Genomic DNA, 21,164 nt, shown 5'->3' on the forward strand with positions numbered 1-21,164 from the left:
AGTGTCAAAATTAAATATTTTTGAAACTTTGATGCCCTGTAATTTGATTGAAGAGAGGATCACTATCTCTTTACCATATAATTATAAAAGGTTCTCATTTTTAGATTTATAAAAGATTTATTGGATTGGTTAGTTAGAATGACCAACCCAATTAATTAATCATTTCTACATCATCTCCTTCCTTTATAAAATGCTTTGTGTATGTACCTGCCTATAGTATTTATTTACTTAAAAACTGTAGCAAGTTGTATAAAAGTGATGGTATACAAACATCATAAAAAATAGTGACATACATCCTTAAGCAAAATAGATATTTGAAGTTCTTGTCCCATATTATGGTGGAGTGAAATTCATTCTCTTTAATGTCTGGATGAGAAGTAATATTTTCTTTTAGTCCTTAAAAAATGCACACTTGAGTGACTGTAATTGGGAATCAGGGATCTGTTTTGGGTCGATGAAAATGTTCTAAAATTGGATTGTATTGATGAGTGTACAGTTCTTTAAATTTGCTAATTCAAAAATCATTGAGTTGTACCTCTTAAGAGATGATACAAAGAAAAGAAGTAGTAATTTGGGCACTGCAGTAAGAAAACTGAAGGTTGATGTAATTATTGTGATTATTTTACCTATTGTATCATTTTCCAGATGATTCCATCACTCTTGTTTCTTATTACCTTCTTTATTAGCCTTGTGGCAAATGAATGAAATAACTTATAGGTTGATAAAACCATAATATGTTTCAAGCTATACTAAAAATAAGATCACTAAGATTCGATTATCTTATATTTTGAAAATGTTAATGTATCTATATGGTATTTTAATTATGGAAGTTTAGAATTTATGTATTCTGCTTTTAAGCAGCATTACTGAGTATAATTGACATACAATAAACAGCATGTATTTAAAATGTGTAGTTTATGAACATTGACATATGTTTATGATTATGAAATCATGTCTGTAATCAAGATAATGAACATGTACCTTCATCCCTAAAAGTTTGCTAGTGTCACTTTATAATTTCACCTTCATACCTGTCAGTCCCCAGCCAAGAAACCACTCATATGCTTTCTGTAACTGTAGATTGTTTTGCTGTTTTCAGAGTTTTATATAAATTGAATTGAGCAAAATGTATTCTTTTCTTTGTCTGGCTCCTTTCACACAGAATAATTGTTTTGAGATTCATCCTTGTTGTAGTGCATCAGTGGTCATTCCTTTTTATTACTGAGTAATGTTCCATTATATGTATATGCCAAAATTTTCTTGTTGGATATTTGCGTTGTTTCCTTCTGGTTTTGGGCTAAGAAAACGAAGCTGATATGAACATTCACGTACAAGTCTTTTATTTGTGGGTAAATACCTAGGAGTGGAATGGTTGCATCATATGTACATGTATATTTAAGTTTTGAAGACACTTGACAAATTGCTTTCCAACGAGATTGTGCCATTTTACGTTTCTATCAGCAGTGTATGAGAGTTCCAGTTGCCTTCCATCCTCACCAGTACTTGGTATCGTCAGTCTTCAAAATTTTAGTCATTCTAATAAATGAGTGGTGTGTCGTGTGTGTTAGTCACCCAGTCATGTCCAGCTCTTCACGACCCATGGACCGTAGCCGCCAGGCTCCTCTGTCCGTGTAATTCTCCAGGCAAGAATACTGGATTGGTTGCCATTTCCCACTCCAGGAGATCTTCCTGACCCTGGGGTTGAACTTGGGTCTCTCACATTGCAGACAGATTCTTTACTGTCTGAGCCATCCAAGAAGCCTAATAGCATTGTTTTAGTATTCATTTCCCTAATGATTAGTGATGCTGAAAATCTTTTCATCTGTTTATTTGCCATCTGTATATCTTCTTTGCGATTGGAGAAGGAAATGGCAACCCACTCCAGTATCCTTGCCTGGAAAATCTCATGGACAGAAGAGCCTGGTGGGCTGCAGTCCATGGGGTTGCAAAGAGTTGGGCACAACTGGGCAACTAACACTTACTATACCTTCTTTGCAAAGTGTCTGTTGAAATCTTTTGCCCTTTTCTTTATTGAGTTTGTTTTCTTATTTTGAGAGCTTTTTGTGGTTTCTGGATTCCAGTTTTTATATATTGGAATATATATTCTCCTTATAAGATATGTAGTTTGCAAATATATTTTCTCAGTCCTTGGCTTGTGTTTCAATCCCTTAACAGTGTCTTTAGGAGAGCAGAAGTTTAAATTTTGATGAAGTCAAATGTATAATTTTTTCTTTTATGGGTCATGTTTTTAAAAATTAATTTAAATATTGAAGTATAATTGATTTATGTTATTATGTTAACTTTGGGTGTACAGCAAGGTGATTCACTTTATAGATATAACTGTGTTCTTACATATATATTTTAGGTTCTTATTCATTATACATTATTACAAGATATTGAATATAGTTCCCTGTGCCATGCAATAAATCCTTATTGTTTATCTGTTTTGTGTATAGGGTTTATATGTTAATCTTGTACCTCTTAATTTGTCTCTCCCCCTCCCCTTTCTCCTTTGGTAATCATAAGTTTGTTCTCTATGTCTGTGAGTCTGTTTTTGTTTTGTAAATAAGTTCATTTGTATTGTTTTTTAGATTCAATATATAAATGGTATCATATAATACTTGTCTTTCTCTGCCTGACTTACTTCACTAAGTATGATATTCCTAGATCCATCACTTAGTATGATATTCTCTAGGTCCATTCATGTTACTGCAAATGGCAATTTTTAATGGGTGGGTGATATTCCATTGTGTGTGTGTGTGTATATATGTATGTGTGTGTATATATATATATACACACACATCTTCTTTATCCTTCCCTCTGTTGATGCTTCCATGCCTTAGCTATTGTGAATAATGCTTTTATGAACATTGGGGTGCATGTATCTTTTCAAATTAGAGTTTTTGTCCTTTTATGGATCTTGCGTTGGTCTTGCAGCTAAGAAATTTTTTGCCTTTTTCAAGGTCAAAATAATTTCTTCTAGAAATTTTATATTTTGGGGATTAGCATCAGTTAGGCCTGTGATGTACAGTTCGTTTTTATATATGGTAAGAGGTATGGTTTGAAGTAGTTTTTTTTTTTTAAACATATGGATATTGAGTTGCTTCCATACCATCTGTTGAAAGACTATTATTTCTATAGTAAATTGCCTCTTCACCTTTGTCAAAAATTCATTGTTTATAAATGTGTGGATCTGTTTCTCAGCTCTGTTCTCTTTTAATGACTTGTTTTATGATCTTGATATGAAAATTATATTGTCTTGATTACTTTGGCTTTATAAAGTCTGAATATCAGACCTCTGAATTATTCTTTTTTTTTAGAAAGTTATTTGGCTATTCTAGGTTCTTTGCATTCCCATGTAAGTTTTAGGATCAAATTGCCCGTTTCTATAAAAAATACTGTTGGAATTACAAAAAAGTTTAATTTTAGAACATCTTTGGATTTACAGATAAATTGCCAAGATAGCATAGAGAGTTTATACCCCCTTGTGATTTCTCCTATTATTTGTTGTAATTAATGAACTGATATTGATACATTTTAATTAATTAGAGTCCATACTTGAATCCAGTTTCTTTAATTTTTACCTAAAGTTCTGTCTGTGTTCTGGGATCTAATCCAGTGTACCACATTATATTATATAGGAATGTCTCCTTAGGCTCCTCTTGGCTAAGAGGACAGTTTCTCAGACTTTTCTTGATTTTGATGACCTTGACAGATTTGAGTAGTTGTCAGATAGTTTTTTGGAGAAGACAGTGCAACCCACTCCAGTACTTTGGCCTGGAAAATCCCATGGACGGAGGAGCCTGGTAGGCTGCTGTCCATGGGGTCATGAACAGTTGGACATGGCTGAGTGACTTCACTTTCACTTTTCACTTTCATGCATTGGAGAAGGAAATGGCAACCCACTCCAGTGTTCTTGCCTGGAGAATCCCAGGGGTGGGGGAGCCTGGTGGGCTGCCGTCTATTGGGTTGCACAGAGGCGGACATGACTGAAACGACTTAGCAGCAGCAGATAGTTTTTAGAATATCTTAGTGGTTTAGTGGTTTAGTTGCTAAGTTGTGTCTGACTCTTTCGACCCTATAGACTGTGGCACACCAGGCTCCTCTGTCCACGGGATTCTTCAGGCAGGAATACTGGAGTATACGTTGCCATTTCCTTCTCCAGGGAATCTTCCCAACCTAGGAATCTAACCCAGGTCTCCTGCATTGCAGGCCGATTCTTTACTGAGCTATGAGGGAAGCTCATAGCTTATGTCTTAGTACATGCTGTCAACATGTCTTATCACTGTTGATGTTAACCTTGATCACCTGGTTGAGGTATTGTTTGTCAGCTTTGTCCACTGTAATGTACTCTTATCCCTTCTGTCTTTATTATACTCTTGGGAAGAAAATCACTATGCACAGACTGCACTTAAGGGGTGGGGATTAATGCTCACTTTCCTTGAGGATGTAGTATCTACGTTATTTGGAATTCTGCATTGGAGATTTCTCTCTTCTCCTCCATCTGTTTATTTATTCATTTTTCCCCTGTCATTAAGGACTAATGAATATTTATTTTACAGTTTGGATTATAATCCAATTTTGGCCATTTGAGATGTTTTAGTTGGCTCATTTGCCCATTTGCCTTTCTCCCATCATTGCATCTTTTTATATCTTTACTTTTGGCGCTGAAAGAAGCTCCAAGCTCCTGGTATATGTATTTCTTGATTTAGTTCTAGAAGGAACCATTTCTCTAAGAAGCCTTGGTTTCTTTTATTGGAGAATAGTATTAGAAACCAAAATCCTGGACTAGATAACTCACAAACTGGCCTCAAGATTGCAGGGAGAAATATCAACATCAGATATGCAAATGATACCACTTTAGACGAGATCGGGCGCGTTCAGGGTGGTATGGCCGTAGACAAATGATGACACTTTAATGGCAGAAAGTGACGAGGAACCAAAGAGCCTTTTGATTAAGGTGAATGGGTGAAAGAGAGTGGAAAAAGCTGGCTTAAAACTCAGCACTCAAAAAACGAAGATCATGGCATCCAGTCCTATCACTTCAGGGGAAATAGATGGGAAAAAAGTGGAAACAGTGTCAGATTTCATCTTCTTGTGCTCCAACATCACTGCATATGGTGACTGCAGGCACAAAATTAAAAGACGCTTGCTACTTGGAAGAATAGCTATGACAAACCTAGACAGTGTATCAAAAAGCAGAGACATCACTTTGTGGACAAAGGTTCGTCTCGTTAAAGTGGCTGAGTGCTAAAGAATTGATGCTTTTGAACTGTGGTTCTGGAGAAGACTCTTGAGAGTCCCTTGGACAGCAAGGAGATCAAACCAGTCAATGTCAATCCTAAAGGAAATCAATCCTGAATATTCATTGGAAGGACTGATGCTGAAGCTCCAATACTTTGGCCACCTATGTGAAGAGCAAACTCATTGGAAAAGACTGATGCTGGGAAAGGTTGAGGGCAAGAGGAGAAGGGGGTGACAGAGGATGAGATGGTTGGATGGTGTCACTGACTCAGTGGACATAAGTTTGAGCAAATTTAGGGATACGGTGAAGGACAAGGAAGCCTGGGGTTGCAGGCTTCCTACTGTCCATGGGGTTGCAGGGAATTGGACACTACTTAGCGACTGAACAACAACAGTTAGAAATCAATATCTGTGCTTTAAGTGTTCTTGTGCTCCCGGGGTATCTTTGCTCATAAGATCTGCCACTATTTTGAATCAGTAGATCATTTTGGAGGGAGCTGGCTCTGTCTTAAAATAGAGTCTTTTGGTTCATGAACAGAGTTTATTTTTCCATTTATTTTGGTCGTCTTTAATTTCTCTCAATAACGTACAATTTTGGTGGGCAGGTCTTGCATATATTTTGTCAGATTTACTCCTAAGTATTTTATAGTTTGTTATTATAAATGGTATTTAACTTTTTTTTCAATTTATGATTGCTTTTTTCTGGAATGAACAGATATTTTATAGATTTTATAGCCTATAATATTGCAAAACTCATTAGTTCTAGTAATTTTTTGTAGTCCGTTGGTTTTCTTAAAATGTAAATATTCATGTCTTTTGCAAATGCTCTTTTACTAGGAATAGAAACATTTAGGGTTGTTGTTTTAATTTTTATTTTCTTTATCATTATGAAATGATCCTTTATCCCTGATAATACTCATTGCTATGAAATCTAATTAGTTTGATATCAAAACAGTCATACCATCTTCCTTTTGACTAGTGTTAACATGATATGTTACTTGTGTTAACATGTTATGGAGGTTTAACTGTTATTTTTAAATGAATTAATAAGTACTTTCCAATTTCTTAGTTTTAAATTTTAATATAGAAAATATAAGTAGATATAACTCATCTAAATGAAATCTCTTTGGGAGTCCTCAGTAGTTTTTAAGAGTGTAAAGAGATCTTAAGGCCAACAAGTGTGAGAATTGCTAATCTGGTTTATATATATGTGTGTGTATATATACACACATATATATATTTAGGATATATGGCTTTTGTAGTAATCATCTGTTTACTCATCCACTTATTCATCAAGTGTTCATTAAGCCCAATTTATTTTTAGGAAGTAAAAGTATGTAAGTCATCATTTTGTGCAGCAAAGAACTGTTAATATACAATTATGGGATACAGTGGTATGTGAGTAAATAGGATACAAGGGAGTATAAGATATATCCTGCCATAGTGTTACTGTGTTTGGCTTAAGCAACATAGACTTTAATGTTAAACATACCTAGTTTTAATGGCTGAGTAATATTCCATGGTGTATATGTACCACAGCTTCCTTATCCATTCGTCTGCTGATGGGCATCTAGGTTGCTTCCATGTCCTGGCTATTATAAACAGTGCTGCGATGAACATTGGGGTGCATGTGTCTCTTTCAGATCTGGTTTCCTCGGTGTGTATGCCCAGAAGTGGGATTGCAGTTTTAAATCCAGGCTCTGTTTCTTAGCTGTGAGAACTTGACATCTCTGAACCTCACTTATTTCTAAAATGAAGATGGTAATAGAATCTATCTCTCAGGATTTTTTGTTTATATAACTTAGTTTATAGCATTTAAGCTTTTGATTCCTAGGAAACATTTAATAAATGTTAACTGTTATTGTTGTTTAGTAGTAAAGAAGGTTTTATGTGCCAATGGAGAAGGAGAGGTCACATTAGTTTTAGAGGCAAAGAAAGAATTAATTCTTGAGTGAGTCTGACTTTGATTGGCCAACACTGGGAACTAGTTAACAGACAGAAGGAATGCCATTCAGTAGTTAGGATTACATACTGCCTACACCTGATGAACAATTAGTGTGGTTAATGAATATCACCAGAATGATAAATTACCAGTAGGAATAGTGTCACCTGTTCCTCTTATATTTTATTAAACATAAAATGCAATAAAACCAAAGTATTTAAGGCTTATTATCACATTAACTTTCTAGTATGAGAAGAGAACATACTCTGGAGCTAGACTGAGTTTGAATTCTGGGTTTTTCACTGATTTTAATTCCCTGGACACTTTACTGATTTCTGTGTGTCTTGATTTATTTACTCATTTTCAAGATATGGATAATATTAGTGCCTATCTCATGGAATTGTGAGTATCAAATTAGTTAATAAATGATAGACCCTTGGTATAGTATCTGACACATGATAAGTGATGTATAAATATTAGCTATTTGAGTGACAAGTGCTACCATTGGAGTTAACATTTCTTACTGAGAATATTGCTGATATGTAATGAACTCTGTATATATTGAACTTAAACTCATTTTAAAGTTTCTGCTGCTGCTAAGTCGCTTCAGTCGTGTCCGCCTCTGTGCGACCCAATAGATGGCAGCCCACCAGGCTCCCCCATCCCTAGGATTCTCCAGGCAAGAATACTGGAGTGAGTTGCCATTTCCTTCTCCAATGCATGAAAGTGAAAAGTGAAAGTGAAGTCACTCAGTCATGTCCAACTGTTCATGACCCCATGGACAGCAGCCTACCAGGCTCCTCTGTCCATTGGATTTTCCAGGCCAGAGTACTGGAGTGGGTTGCCATTGCCTTCTCCGATTTTAAAGTTTACGTCCAGCTTAATTTTGTTGATTGATTTTGTTTGTTTTTTCCTTCTGCTGATCGAGGTGCATTTTCAGGCACAGTTAATTTTAGTATAAAAACAATGTCAAATTATGTAGTCTTGGTCATTTAATTGTCTAGCATGATATATATGAAATTTTTAAAATAATTTTTAATCTAAGTACTGTTTCTTTTTCTACAATCTCTACTTTTTATTAAGTGTGATGATTTTTAAAGACCTGTTAAGAGTAATCATACCCTGTAGTTTGTTTTCTGTCCAAATTTATGGCAACTATAAAAATATATAACTTACTTACATCATACTATTGAGAATTACTCACTAGTCAGTTGTGTACCAGAAGTAGTAATCAAGGAGTGACTGTTAAAGGCTTAAACAGATAAAGAAGAAGTGAGATGAGTATACTAGTAGGAATTTATCTTTTATCTTTTTTTTTTGGCTTAGTGGCATGTGGAATCTGAGTTCCCTGACCAGGGTTTGAACCAGCGCCCTCGGCAGTGAGAGCACAGTCCTAACCACTGGACTGCCTACAAGTTCCCTTGTCATTTATCTTTTGCTTGTAGTTGTTCTAAAGAAGACTTAATGGAAATTGTTAAGTGTTTTTAGAAGGAGTTTTGAGTTTGTAAATAAATAAGCATAGAACAAAAATTAATTACCTGGAGATTTATACCTATGAAGTGAGAGTCTTTAAAAACATGAGCAGAAGTCTCTCTTTAATGATATGTTGACTGGCCCTTTAATTGGGGGTACTGTAAAGTGTATAATAGCTCATTAATTCTTCATTTCCTTGGTGAGAACTCAGGATCACATGCTAGAATTCAGGTAACTCTTTTGAGGTATGCCCTGAAAGAGTCATATTTTCTTAAAAACCACTTTCAAGAAGGGGTAAGTCTGTCTTCTTTCAGTATGTAGTAGAAATTGTATTTCCATTTGAAGAGACTGATGTTTTTTTAAAAAAAAAAAGGAAAAGTACTCTGGAGATTGAGTTGTTAGGAAATTATTAGACATGTGTAGCTTGGTGACTCTCTTAACCTTTCAAATGTAAAACATGTTGGCTCTTAGGTTAAAGAACCTTGCTAATTTATAGTTATCATGTTCTATGATTGTAACTTAGGTCTGTTTTCTTTTTCTGTCCCCTTATTAACTAAGATATAATTCATGCTTTTAATTTCTCTGAATCCCTCTACCGTGAGTTTTCCAACTAAATTAAGCATCATGCTTCAGAAACATTAGATTTTATACAAGCTACTAGAAATTGTCATGCACTCCTGTTTTTAGAAATAAAGATTATAAACATTTATATTTGAAAGAAAATACATGCAATACACTCTAATGCATCAAGACAAGTAAGGTTTTTCTTCTCCAGTTGTCACATGCGGCTTTAAGGGCTTTTATTTATTTATTTTTTTTAAGGGCTTTTATTAAAATACATAAATTCTTCGAGTTTTCCCTTTTATAAAGACAATGTATATTCATTATAGGAAAACTTTGAAAGCACAGTTAATAGAAGAAAAAAATTATCCATGTCTACTATTTAGTTTTTTTTTTCAGTATTCACAATCACAATAAATCATAAGTGGTTTGTATTAAATATTCTCGGGAAATAATAACCGGTATTCCCTAGGCTTTTTTCTTAGCACTTTATTGCTAAATGTCAGCTACCTTCTCCTGGTTTGGAAGAAGTCAGTGTCACCACTCTCCAAAGAAACGTCCAACAAGTGAAAACCAGATCACTGGTTCTGCTAGATAATTGGTTCAAAAGTAACATTGAGTTATTTTAGCATTATAGGAGTGCTCACAGTTGTCATTATTCTGGTTTGAAGGTATTGTTGCCATGTTTTTTGTTTGTTTGTTTCTCTGTATTACTGGTTTTAAATGTAAAGACATAAATCCTAAAGAGTGGGAGTGGAAAAACAGGGATGGTTTTCATTTGCTACAATTTCCTGTGAGACATGGCTCTAAACAAGTCCCATATTTACACAAGACAGTATAGTTTTACATACAGTTGGTGTATTCAGCACATTTTGAAATTCTTTAAACAGTCATCTGTATTTAATTCTTTCATAGTAAATGTGTTTAATAATGCTAGGTGAAATTTGAAATAATTTTTAAATAATTTTACAGTAGAAACACCAGTTAAATCAACCTTTTGGTAATAAATGTCAGAAAAAAGTTAATTATTTTTGCTGCCACTGCAAAATCAATTGTGTAACTGTTCTTTTTAAACTGACTTTTATAATACATTACTAAATTCTGAATGCTACACTCCTGTAACTTGTCAGAAGCAGGTTTTGGTTAATAGGTATTTTCAGTGATGTAATGGGAACTTTTGGCAATGAGTCAGAATATAATGGACTGTGATTAATGTTTTAATAAGTACATTTCTATTGCTCATGATGTAGAGGAAAAATGGTTTCCTGCTAGGATTGATAGGAGAATAGCAGGTGTGCATATAGTGTTTTTTAAAAAAGAGTTGAAATATTTTTCTTAGAATAGCATTAATATTTTTTTTTAAAAATATTTTTATATGGCTAAAATTCATTATCATATGAGGTGCATATGTTACTACAGATGCCAGCAGTTCATTTGGAAAAATAAAAGTAGGGGATGATTACTGATTGCCTAATTAAATCTTTTAGTTTTTAGTCTTTGTATTCTTTTGACACCATGACTTGAAGTCTTTGTAGTTTGATATTCACTCTTAGTACAAGCTAAGGAATCTGCTTACACTGTAGGATATATGAGTTTGCTCCATGTTTCTAAAACATGCACAGTGTTCAAAAATATTTTTTAATTAAAAATAAGCTTGCTAAAAAGTTTTATTTCTTAAGGCCATTAAGTACACAGATTGATAGTCAAATGGAATAGTGATCATGTGAGAATTCTCCACTGCAAAGGCCACAAGTTCAGCCTATGAACTCAATAAAGTTCAAAAGTTTGGAAAGTTAAACCCAGGAGATTTTGTGTCAGCTTTGGAATCTGAGTAAGTGAAGACAAACCAGAGGAAATACTGGTGTGCCGGAATTGAGGGATTGGTTTACAGTTTTCTTGTTCTCTCATTTTTCTCAGTTTAATTTTAGCAACTTACATGCAATAAGTATGCGTTGTTTGTTGTAGGTAAAGAGTCCTAGGACTCAATGGATATGTCCCATTTGGGAATAGTGTATTACTACTGCAGGCAGCCTCTGCCCATGTTTATCTTTGAAATATACCTAAAATTGAACATTTGTCCAATTGGGTAGTTTCCTGGGAAAAAGTTCATAATTTTCATCAGGGTCTCAAAGGGATCTTGATCCCAATAAAGAATCTAGAGTAATGATTCTTAGTACATGTGCTGCCGAAGCAAGCACTAGAGTAATGATTCTTAAACTTTGCCATACATCAGAGTCACTTGGAGGGTTTATTAAAACACACATTGTTGGGCTGTACTTCCAGGGTTTTTGATTCTGTAGGGCTGGAGTACAACCCTAGAATTTTTGTTTCTATTAATAATAAATTCTGCAGTGATGCTAATACTGTTGATTGGGGACTATACTTTGCAAACTCTAGTTTACCCTTGGTAAATAGCCTTCTAGACCTTTTCATATTTTCATGTATAATATGTATTTTCACAAAAACACCTATGCTGTATTATGTTACCTGTTTTAACTTTATTTTGCTGTCTTTTCATATTTATCTATAGCATCATTTAAAATTTTCCATACCCCTATTTAACTAGTTCTCTGATAGGCATTTAGGTAATTTTTCATTTGTTGTTTTTATAAATAGATTGTTGTTAAATTTGGGTGCTATCTTCCAATTATTTCATTAGCAAAATCCCTGTATTGAAGCATAGACATGATTCTGAGGCTCATTTGAGGCTAAATGACTTTGACATCTGGCACTTGAACACTAATAAATATAACGGCCACCCCTTTAAAAGAGACAGAAGAAATTTTAAATGTTAAACAAAAAGCTTATTTAAGGAAATATTTTTCCTTGATTTTTCATTGATTCAATAATTTGCATCTTTTTAATGATGAAAACTTGTTTGACTGATAGATTTTTCTAAATTAAAACATATTTCAATCTTTGTTACATTTCTAGAGATTAATAGTAGCTTTAGAAATATTGGGGGAAATATTTGTCATGTTGCTTTATTATATGTCACATATGCATAGTTTACAGTTTGTACAAAAATTTACATTACTAAGTTTGTGCCAGTATTAAAGAGCTATTCAATTTCAGTGCCTTTAAAAATTTGTACTACTTGCCTTGAATATAGCAAAAATGTGGTATAGTTTAATGTTGGTTAAGTATTTTTATCTTAGAAGTATAGTAATAAAAATTAAATTGAGACTTTGATTTTGAGGAAAAAATGAAGTTCTATTTAAAAATTTTTAATTGGTGTAAAATTGCTTTACAATGTCATGTTGATTTCTGCTGTACAACAACACAAATTAGTCATAATTATATATACATCCCTTCCCTCTTGAGCCTCCCTTCCCCCATCCCACCCCTCTAGGTCATCACAGAGCTAAAGAACTACCTTTTAAAATTAAGAATGGGATGTATATTAAGTCTCTCTGCTGTATTATAAAACGATCCTGATAAACACCCAACCCTGTGCCTTCCTGTCTCTCAAGATAAAATATTAAACCCACACAGAGAAAAATAAAGGAGAGTTCCACAAATATGATCACTTACATATGTCCACCATTGGGAATCTTGGTTAAAGCAAGCCAGGGAATGGGTGAGGGAAAGAGTTGACAACAGGGACACGGGTTGAAGCAGGAAATAAATATGTTCTATTCTGTTACACTGCCTGTTCTAGAACGTGTATCTATAACATGTATTAGTTCACATTTGAATGGTAAATAAGGGGATGATATCTCTATCGTGTAAAAGTTATTTGGTTGGTACATGATTTTTCCCAGTAGGTTAATGTGTTATGTAATGGAATAATAGCAGCTGACCTCACATATTCAGATCATGAACACAGCTTACTTAATGCAGTAAGCACCAGGAGAATGAATAGTCTACATATATAGAATGTCCACTTTTGCCGTGTTCTTCCTTTTGGATTAATTTTGCCTTGCACTCTCTCTGAAGTGCTACTTTTGGAGTTCTTCCCAATTCTTCTGCATTCTGCCCTTGTTTTCATGACTTGGCAACCTTGCTCCTTTATAACTTCTTCCCATCAAATTGCATTTACTTTTTTCTTCCTTTACCATAAAATTTATATTTACTTTATAATCTATTTCTTTGGAATGTAGCAGTCTTTTAAAATAAACTAAGTTAATAGACCAACCTAGACAACATATTAAATAGCAGAGACATTACTTAGTCCGCAAAGGTCCGTCTAGTCAAAGCTATGGTTTTTCCAGTAGTCATGTATGGATGTGAGAGTTGGACTATAAAGAAAGCTGAGCACCAAAGAATTGTTGCTTTTGAGCTGTAGTGTTAGAGAAGACTCTTGAGTGTCCCTTGGACTGCAAGGAGATCCAACCAGTCCATCCTAAAGGAAATCAATCCTGAATATTCATTGGAAGGACTGATGCTGAAGCTGCAACTCCAATACTTTGGCCACCTGATGCCAAGAATTAACTCAGTGGAAAAGACCCTGAGGCTGGGAAAGATTGAAGGCGGGAGGAGAAGGGGACAGCAGGGATGAGATGATTGGATGGCATCACTGACTCAATGGACATGAGTTTGAGTAGGCTCTGGGAGTTGGTGATGGACAGGGAAGCCTAGCATGCTGCAGTCAATGGGGTCACAGAGTCGGACACAACTGAGTGACTGAACTGAACTGAATACTATTGGGAGGATTGTTTTTGTGAGTGCTCTGATTATGAAGTTTACATGGGTTTTCTGTAGACTGCCTCAATCCTATTTACATATAATTTTTTTCCTGATAACGAAAAATAATTATTATCCAGGCAAATAATCAGAAATGTAATACGCATTAGCAGGGGCAAACAAATAGAAACATACAAGACTTGGTGGACAATGATGCTAAAATAGCCTTTACAATTATCTTGTTCTCGGAAGTGTAGAAAAGAAAAATCTTGATAAAGGCAATCCGTATATTTCAGTCTAAACAATCAACATTTTAGTATTCAGTTCTTCCCTAATTTTTCTATATGAACACACTTTGTAGAAATTGACAAAATGATTCTAAAATTATTATGTAATACTGAGAAGCTAGAATAGATAAAGCATGTTTTGGAAAACAACAAATTTGAAAATCTTTTTCCTTCTTTCTCCCTTCATCTTTCTGTATTTATTTGTAATTTTTAGGTATGCATTTTGGCAGAATGTAAGGTCTTTCAAGAACACTTATCACAAAAAAGAACCAGCATGGAGGTATAGGCCTCCGATTCATTGAATCAGAGTAGGGTCAGTTAGAAATAGCATTTGGATTTACTCCATATAAAAGGAGATATTTTTATTTTCTTTTTTAAAAGTTTTGTTTTATTTTCGATTGGTGGACAGTTACCTTACAGTGTTGTGATGGTTTCTGACATACATCAGCATGGCTCAGCTGTGTGCTGCGCTGTGCTGAGTCACTTCAGTCATGTCCGACTCTGCGGCCCCATGGACTGTAGCCCACCAGGCTCCTCAGTCCATGAGATTCTCCAGGCAAGACTACTGGAGTGGGTTGCCATGCCCTCTTCCCTGGAATCTTCCTCACCCAGGAATTGAACCCACATCTCTTGGAGCTCCTTCATTGGCAGGCGAGTTCTTTACCACTAGCAACACCTGGGAAGCCCGTGAATCAGCCACAGATATGTCTTTTGATGGAAATCCAGTCTTGACTGTGGTCACAGTACTGTGCATTTGACCATACTCTGGTTATAAACTTGTAGCATTTAAAAGATCTTAGCCAGTTATGAGCTGAACTCATTACTTCAGGAATCACACTTACTTTATCTACGAAGAGTTGTCCATTTATGCATTGAAAAGAAGAACCATATCTTTTGACCCAGTGTGGTACTTTCTGAGATACAGTTCCTTTATCTTTTGTTTATTTGGCTCTGGGAAAGAACCTTAGGCTGGGACACTCATTTAGGTCTAAACATAAAGTACAGACAGTGTGCTGTCTGTGATGCTTTATCCATTTAGTAAATTTTAATGTGCTGCTTCCAAAGGCTTAAAGCCATTAAAAAGACTCACAATATTTTATTGAGGTATAATTTTATATGCCAGAGTTTTATAGACATTTTCAGTGTATGATTCAGTGAACTTTGCTAAATTTGCCGAGTTGTGCAGTCATCACAACTGTGTTTTCATGTACAGTCACATGACAGTTAATCACAACATTAAACAAGTGGTTTTTCTGCATTGGCCAAATTTGTTTGATTGTCCTTTCCATAGTATCTTATATCCTTGTTTTAGACATTTCATCTTCAGCAGTCCTTGTTCTCAATTCTTGGACAAAGTAATAGGAATAATTCTCACAACCCCTTTTTGAAAAAGGATATTTTTATTTTGGGCTTCCCTGGTGACAGAGAATGAGATGGTTAGATGGCATCACCTACTACGGTCATGAGTTTGAGCAGTTTCCGGGAGTTGGAGATAGACAGGGAAGCTTGGCATGCTGCAGTTCATGGGGTTGCAGAGTCAGACATGACTGAGCGACTGAACTGATTCTGATTCCCTGGTGGCTCAGTGGTAAAGAATCTGCCTGCAGTAGAGACCCAGGTTCAACCCCTGGGTCAGGAAGATGCAGTAGAGAAGGAAATGGCAACCTACTCCAGTATTCTTGCCTTGGAGAATTCTATGGACAGAGGAGCCTGGCAGGCCTCAGTCCTTGGGGTCACAGAGTAGGACACGACTGAGCGATTAAAACATACAACACATTTTTGTTCTGAATTACTTTGCCAAATTCCTCGGCTTCCCAGGTGGCACAGTGGTAAAGAATATGCCTGCCAAAACAGGACACACAAGAGATGTGGGTTCTATTTCTGGGTCGGGAAGATCCCCTGAAGTAGAAAATGGCGACCCACTCCCATGGACAGAAGAGCCTGGCAGGCTACAGTCCATGGGATCACAGAGTCGGACATGACTGAGCAACTGAGCATAGATACACACAGTCATCACACATCGGTTCCTGGTTCTTGTATGTCTGAACAGTGCAGTCTTACACGGCCCTAGGCCCTGCATCTTGAAATTCTTAATTATTTTATATTAAATTTGTGTCTGGTAAATTAAGTCTGATGGACAGCAGGGCAACTTTTGGGGCTTGGAACCATATAGACCTGTCTCTCTCTGACATTTTTCCAGCTATATATTCCTTACCTCTGCTTAGTTACTGCTGCTGCCACCATTGCCAACGGGGCTGTAGAGACAGGGAAGGTCAGGATTGGATGTGAGTGCCCTTGCATGCCTGTGAAGGTTTGGACTCAACCAGCAATTATCCTCATGGTTAAGGAAGTGCAGTATTACATAGCAAATAAAAAGTATTGTGATAGGTCTAGAAGAAAGGGGGAAAAAATCCTGCTTTTTGAACATTCTTGTTTTGTAATGATCCTGACTACAATCCAGTTTTAGAACATTTCTGTCACCCCCAAGAGATCTGTTATTCCAGTTTTCATTTAGTTCCCATTTTCCATCCCCAGATGTGGGCAATAGTTTTTATCTCCTTTTTGTCTCTGTAGATTTGCACATCTATATATTTCATTTAAGTGTAATCATTAATATGTAATCATATAATATTTTGTGTCTGGCTTCTTTCATGTTTTTGAGGTTCATATGTAGCATATTATTGGTATTATAGCATATTTTCATTAAGTTTCTGAATAATATTCCATTGTATGTATATAAATACTACATTTATTATCTATTTTTTATATTCATTAATTGATGATTTTTAGATTGTTTTCATGTTTGGGGTATTGTAAGTAATACTGCTATGAGATATTCACATGTAAGTCCTTGTGTGGATATGTTTTCACTTCTTTGTGGTGTATACCTAGGAATGGGCTTCCCTGGTGGCTCAGATGGTAAAGAGTTTGCCTGCAATGCAGGAGACCTGGGTTCTATCCCTGGGTTGGGAAATTCCCCGGAGAAGGGAAGAGCAACCCACTTCAGTATTCTTGCTTGGAGAATCCCATGGAAAGAGGAGCCTGGCAGGCTACAGTCCATGGGGTCCCAAAGAGTCAGACATGACTGAGCGACTACACTTTCACTTTCACCTAGGAATAGGTATAGGAACTGATTTCCAAAAAGGCTATACCTTTTAACATTTTCAGTAGCATGAGGGTTTCCATTTTTCTTCATCTTTGATATCATTTATTAATATGTCCTATTTATTTAGTTATAAATTAATTTTTATTGAAATATAGTTCATTTACAATGTTGTGTTAGTTTATGCTGTTCAGCAAAGCGAATCAGTAATACAGAAACATAAGTTCACTCTTTATAAGATTCTGTTCCCATATAGGTCATTACAGATACTATTGTATCTGTCTCAAAAAAGTTTTTTCTTAACATGTGTGGAGGGTATGGGTAGGAGTTAGGAGGAAGTGGGTGGGCTTCTGTTTAGCTTTTGGAAATGTACAAAACATTTTCAGTCCCCAAAATAAGATAAATTTTTGAGAAACGATTGCCCTTTTACTCAGGTGTGTGCATGGTCCAAAGATAGTATTACTTGCCATTTTGATCGTAACCAATCTAATGGGTGAAAACAGTATCCTATTGTGAATTTAATTTGTATTTCTGTAATAAATAATGATGTTGAGCATCTTTTTATATCCTTGTTAACCATTCAGATATCTTCTTTGCTGAAATATTTATTTATAGCTTTTGCCTATTTAAAAAACTGGTCATTTATCTTATTAAGTTCTAAGAATTCCTTATATTTTATGGATATCAGTTCTTTTTTACATTTTTGACATCTCTGGATGGCTTACAGGATCTTAGTTCCCAGACCAGGGATCGAAGTCTTGCCTTTCACAGTGAAAGTTCAAAGTCCTAACCACTGGATTACCAGGGAATTCCTGACCATTTTTTAAAAAAATATTTAACTGGTCAATATTTTCGACCATAATGTAGTTTATATTTTCATTTTCTTTCATGGCGTAAACACATTGAATTTTGATAAAGTTGAGTTTACTAGTTTTTTTCTTTTGTGGCTCATTCTTTTGGTATCATGTCTAAGACACCTTTGTCTAACTGAAGGCCATGAAGATTTCCTCCTGTGTTTTCTTCTAAATGTTTTATAGTTTTACCTTTTGCATTTAGACCTCTGATCTATGTTAATTTTTGTGTATGGTGTGTGATAAGAGACCTCCCCAATTGTCCTAATATCACTTGTTGAAAAGAATATCCTTCTCTTTTGGATAATGTATATGTTGCTTGTCATCTTCAGTAATTCTTAATGTAAGCAAAGCTATGTGATTATTGAGTCCTGAACTTTTTCTTGACCTGAGAATATTGTCTTTTCTTTTCCTGACCACGTTTTTAGCTTTTGAGCCTTTCTGGAGTAGTAATGGTGAGTATTAGAGGTGTATGTTAAGTTTGAGGAATGTTTGATTTTAAATGTGAAAACTATAGGGAAACACTTCACATCTTTTCTGTCAATTTATAATTAAATCTTGAAATAAATATTTATTATGTTTAGTATCCAAGAGTCTCTGATTCCTAAGCCAGGAAACATTTTGACAGGAACCTCTTTCAACTTCAAATGCATAACATTCTGACACCAAAAGGTCTAAATTTTGTTTCAGTCTTCAAACTCAAAATGTTTGCATTCAGAGGTCAGAAAAATATAACATGACTTTGTAAAGCAAAACTGGCTCCATAATCAAAATTAGAGGTAATTGAGGCAGTGCTAATTTTGGCTTTGTTACAAACACTGTCATTAGTAATTCCAGAGTATCTGCTAAAGAAGACATCCTCCCTCAAAATACTACTAAGTATCTTATCTTTTTGAGTCTGTTTTTCCTTCTGAATTGTAAGTTCTTCTAAGTCTTACTCATTTTTATTTTTCTACCTCACCACATTCTACCCCATCTCACCTTGCCTTGAGGGCACATATGTTTCTGGGATGACTTTTTAAATTGAAGAAAACTAAAGGTATAGCTGACAGTCGTGACATTGCCAAGATTCTTCAACTGCCTGAGGTATGTTAGGTTTAATTGTGCAGAGTGCTAAAATTATGAACACCAATCATATATGGTTCCTCTCTCAGAAGCTGGCCTCCAGAGAGAGAAATTGTCCTGTAAACAACCGCACTATTATATGGAACAGGGTCAAAAAAGCCTTGAGAGAGATAGTAGAATTAAACGGATAAATTGGGGTCTGCTAGTAGCATGCATGGGCTTTCCAGGTGGCTCTGTGGTAAAGAGTCAGTCTGCCAATTCAAGCTGGGTTTGATCCCTGGGTCAAAAAGATCCCCTGGAGGAGGAAATGGCAGCCCACTCCAGTATTCTTGCTTGAAAAATTCCATGGGCAGCGACTGGTGGGCTACAGTCTGTGCGGTTGCGAAGAGTCGGACACGATTGAGCAGCTGAGCACAGTACAGCACAGTATTATGCATAGACCATTCTGTTAGAGAAGGGGAGAGATTTGAAAGAGCATGATGCCTTTGATAGAAATTTGTTCAAGTAGTTCAATCTGATTAGAGCACAGTTTGTAACAGAGATTGACAAGAAACTAATTGGGATCCAGATCATGAAGAGTCTTATTTGCCATATTAAGTACTTTGAATGATGCATGGTTTCCCCTTTTTATTTCTTTGTGTCTTAAAGCAAGGTTGAAAAACCACTGTTTTCTCTGTGGCTGGACTCTAGACCATATAATTTTAGTAAGAGGAAATTTTTGAAGAACCTTTCATAGGGGACATATTCAGATTCACATTTTAGGAAAATACTTATGAATGCAGCAGTGTAGAGATGTATTTGAGCAGACTAAAATTTAAAGAAAAAAAGGTAACCTAAAATAGAGACATCTAAACAGGGAGGATGGAGTTAAGAGAATGAATTCAAGAGAGATTTAAGAGATAGAATTAGTAGGATTTGGCAACAGATTGCACGTGGAGAACAATAGTCTAAGAAAATGGCAAGGCTTTTAGCTCAAGTGTCTGAATGACTCTGTGGTGACTTTCATAGAGTGGGGGCATGCTTCAGAGTTTTGCATGGCCTATGGAACATGACACTCAGGCACAAGTCTGAGTGTGAGAGGTACAACAAGCATCCTGAATGACTAAGGCAGCTGCTTCAGGCTTTCTTTTTCACTGCTCACTCTCTTTGCCTTCTGTCTCAAGGGAGGCCCTGAGAGAGAAGTCAGTGGGGGACAGAGACTGCATTTATTCCGCTGCCAGAGAGTATGTGCAGCTGCCACTTCCTTCTGATTCACCACCACCACTTGCCACAGCTGCTGCGTTGGACCCAGCAGTAGTAGGTAGATTTAAAAACTTCTGTCATAACAAAGCCCATTGCATCATTGAGTGCCCCTTAAAATTATGTATTCATGATGGTTCTCCAACTTTTGTCGTAGTGTCCTTTCTTTTAAAAATTTGTCTGTTCACAGATGTATAGAACAGACTTTTGGATTCTATGGGAGAAGGCGAGGGTGGGATGATCTGAGAGAATAGAATCGAAACATGTATATTATCAAGTGTGAAACACATCGCCAGTCCAGGTTGGATGCATGAGACAAGTGCTCGGGGCTGGTGCACTGGGATGACCCAGAGGGATGGGATGGGGAGGGAGGTGGGAGGGGGGTTCAGGATGGGGAACACATGTAAATCCATGGCTGATTCATGTCAATGTATGGCAAAAACCACTACAATATTGTAATTAGCCTCCAACTAATAAAAATATATGGAAAAAAATAAATAAAAAATAAATAAAAATTTGTCTGTAGAGATATATGTATATCTATGTATCCATCTATATTGGACTTATATTGTTCACTTACTACACTGGACTCTTAATATTCATGATTTAGTGTGGGTGAATACTATTGCCTAAAGTCCCAACATGTGTTAAAGTACTTATACACAAATATATAAATACTACATATATAATTTAAAATATATTAAACTGTGGAGTTTTTTTAGAGTCTGGAAAGAATTGCTTAGTAGTCATGGTAAAAGATTTTAAACACTCCC

The 21,164-nt window shown here is 35.7% G+C and overlaps 1 protein-coding gene across 5 annotated transcripts in view; it reads left to right on the forward strand.

Moving 5' to 3' along the window:
• The window catches only part of MNAT1 (MNAT1 component of CDK activating kinase), a 198,824-nt gene that overhangs the window by 135,934 nt on the left and 41,726 nt on the right, over positions 1-21,164 (forward strand). Inside the window, exon 9 of one of the 5 annotated variants that reach the window (XR_006270094.1) lies at positions 20,316-20,411. The exons of 3 other annotated variants lie outside the window; for them this stretch is intronic. Coding sequence is in view for 1 of the 2 variants with exons in the window: in XM_043472237.1 (XP_043328172.1) it covers positions 20,316-20,589 (274 nt within the window). In the remaining variant the exon portion in view is untranslated. Of the gene's footprint in view, positions 1-20,315; positions 20,605-21,164 lie in introns of those variants that run through there. One more of the 5 variants, XM_043472237.1, reaches the window with a different exon arrangement.

This window comes from Cervus canadensis, chromosome 6 (genome assembly GCF_019320065.1).
Source record: "Cervus canadensis isolate Bull #8, Minnesota chromosome 6, ASM1932006v1, whole genome shotgun sequence".
Classification (NCBI taxonomy): Eukaryota; Metazoa; Chordata; class Mammalia; order Artiodactyla; family Cervidae; genus Cervus; species Cervus canadensis.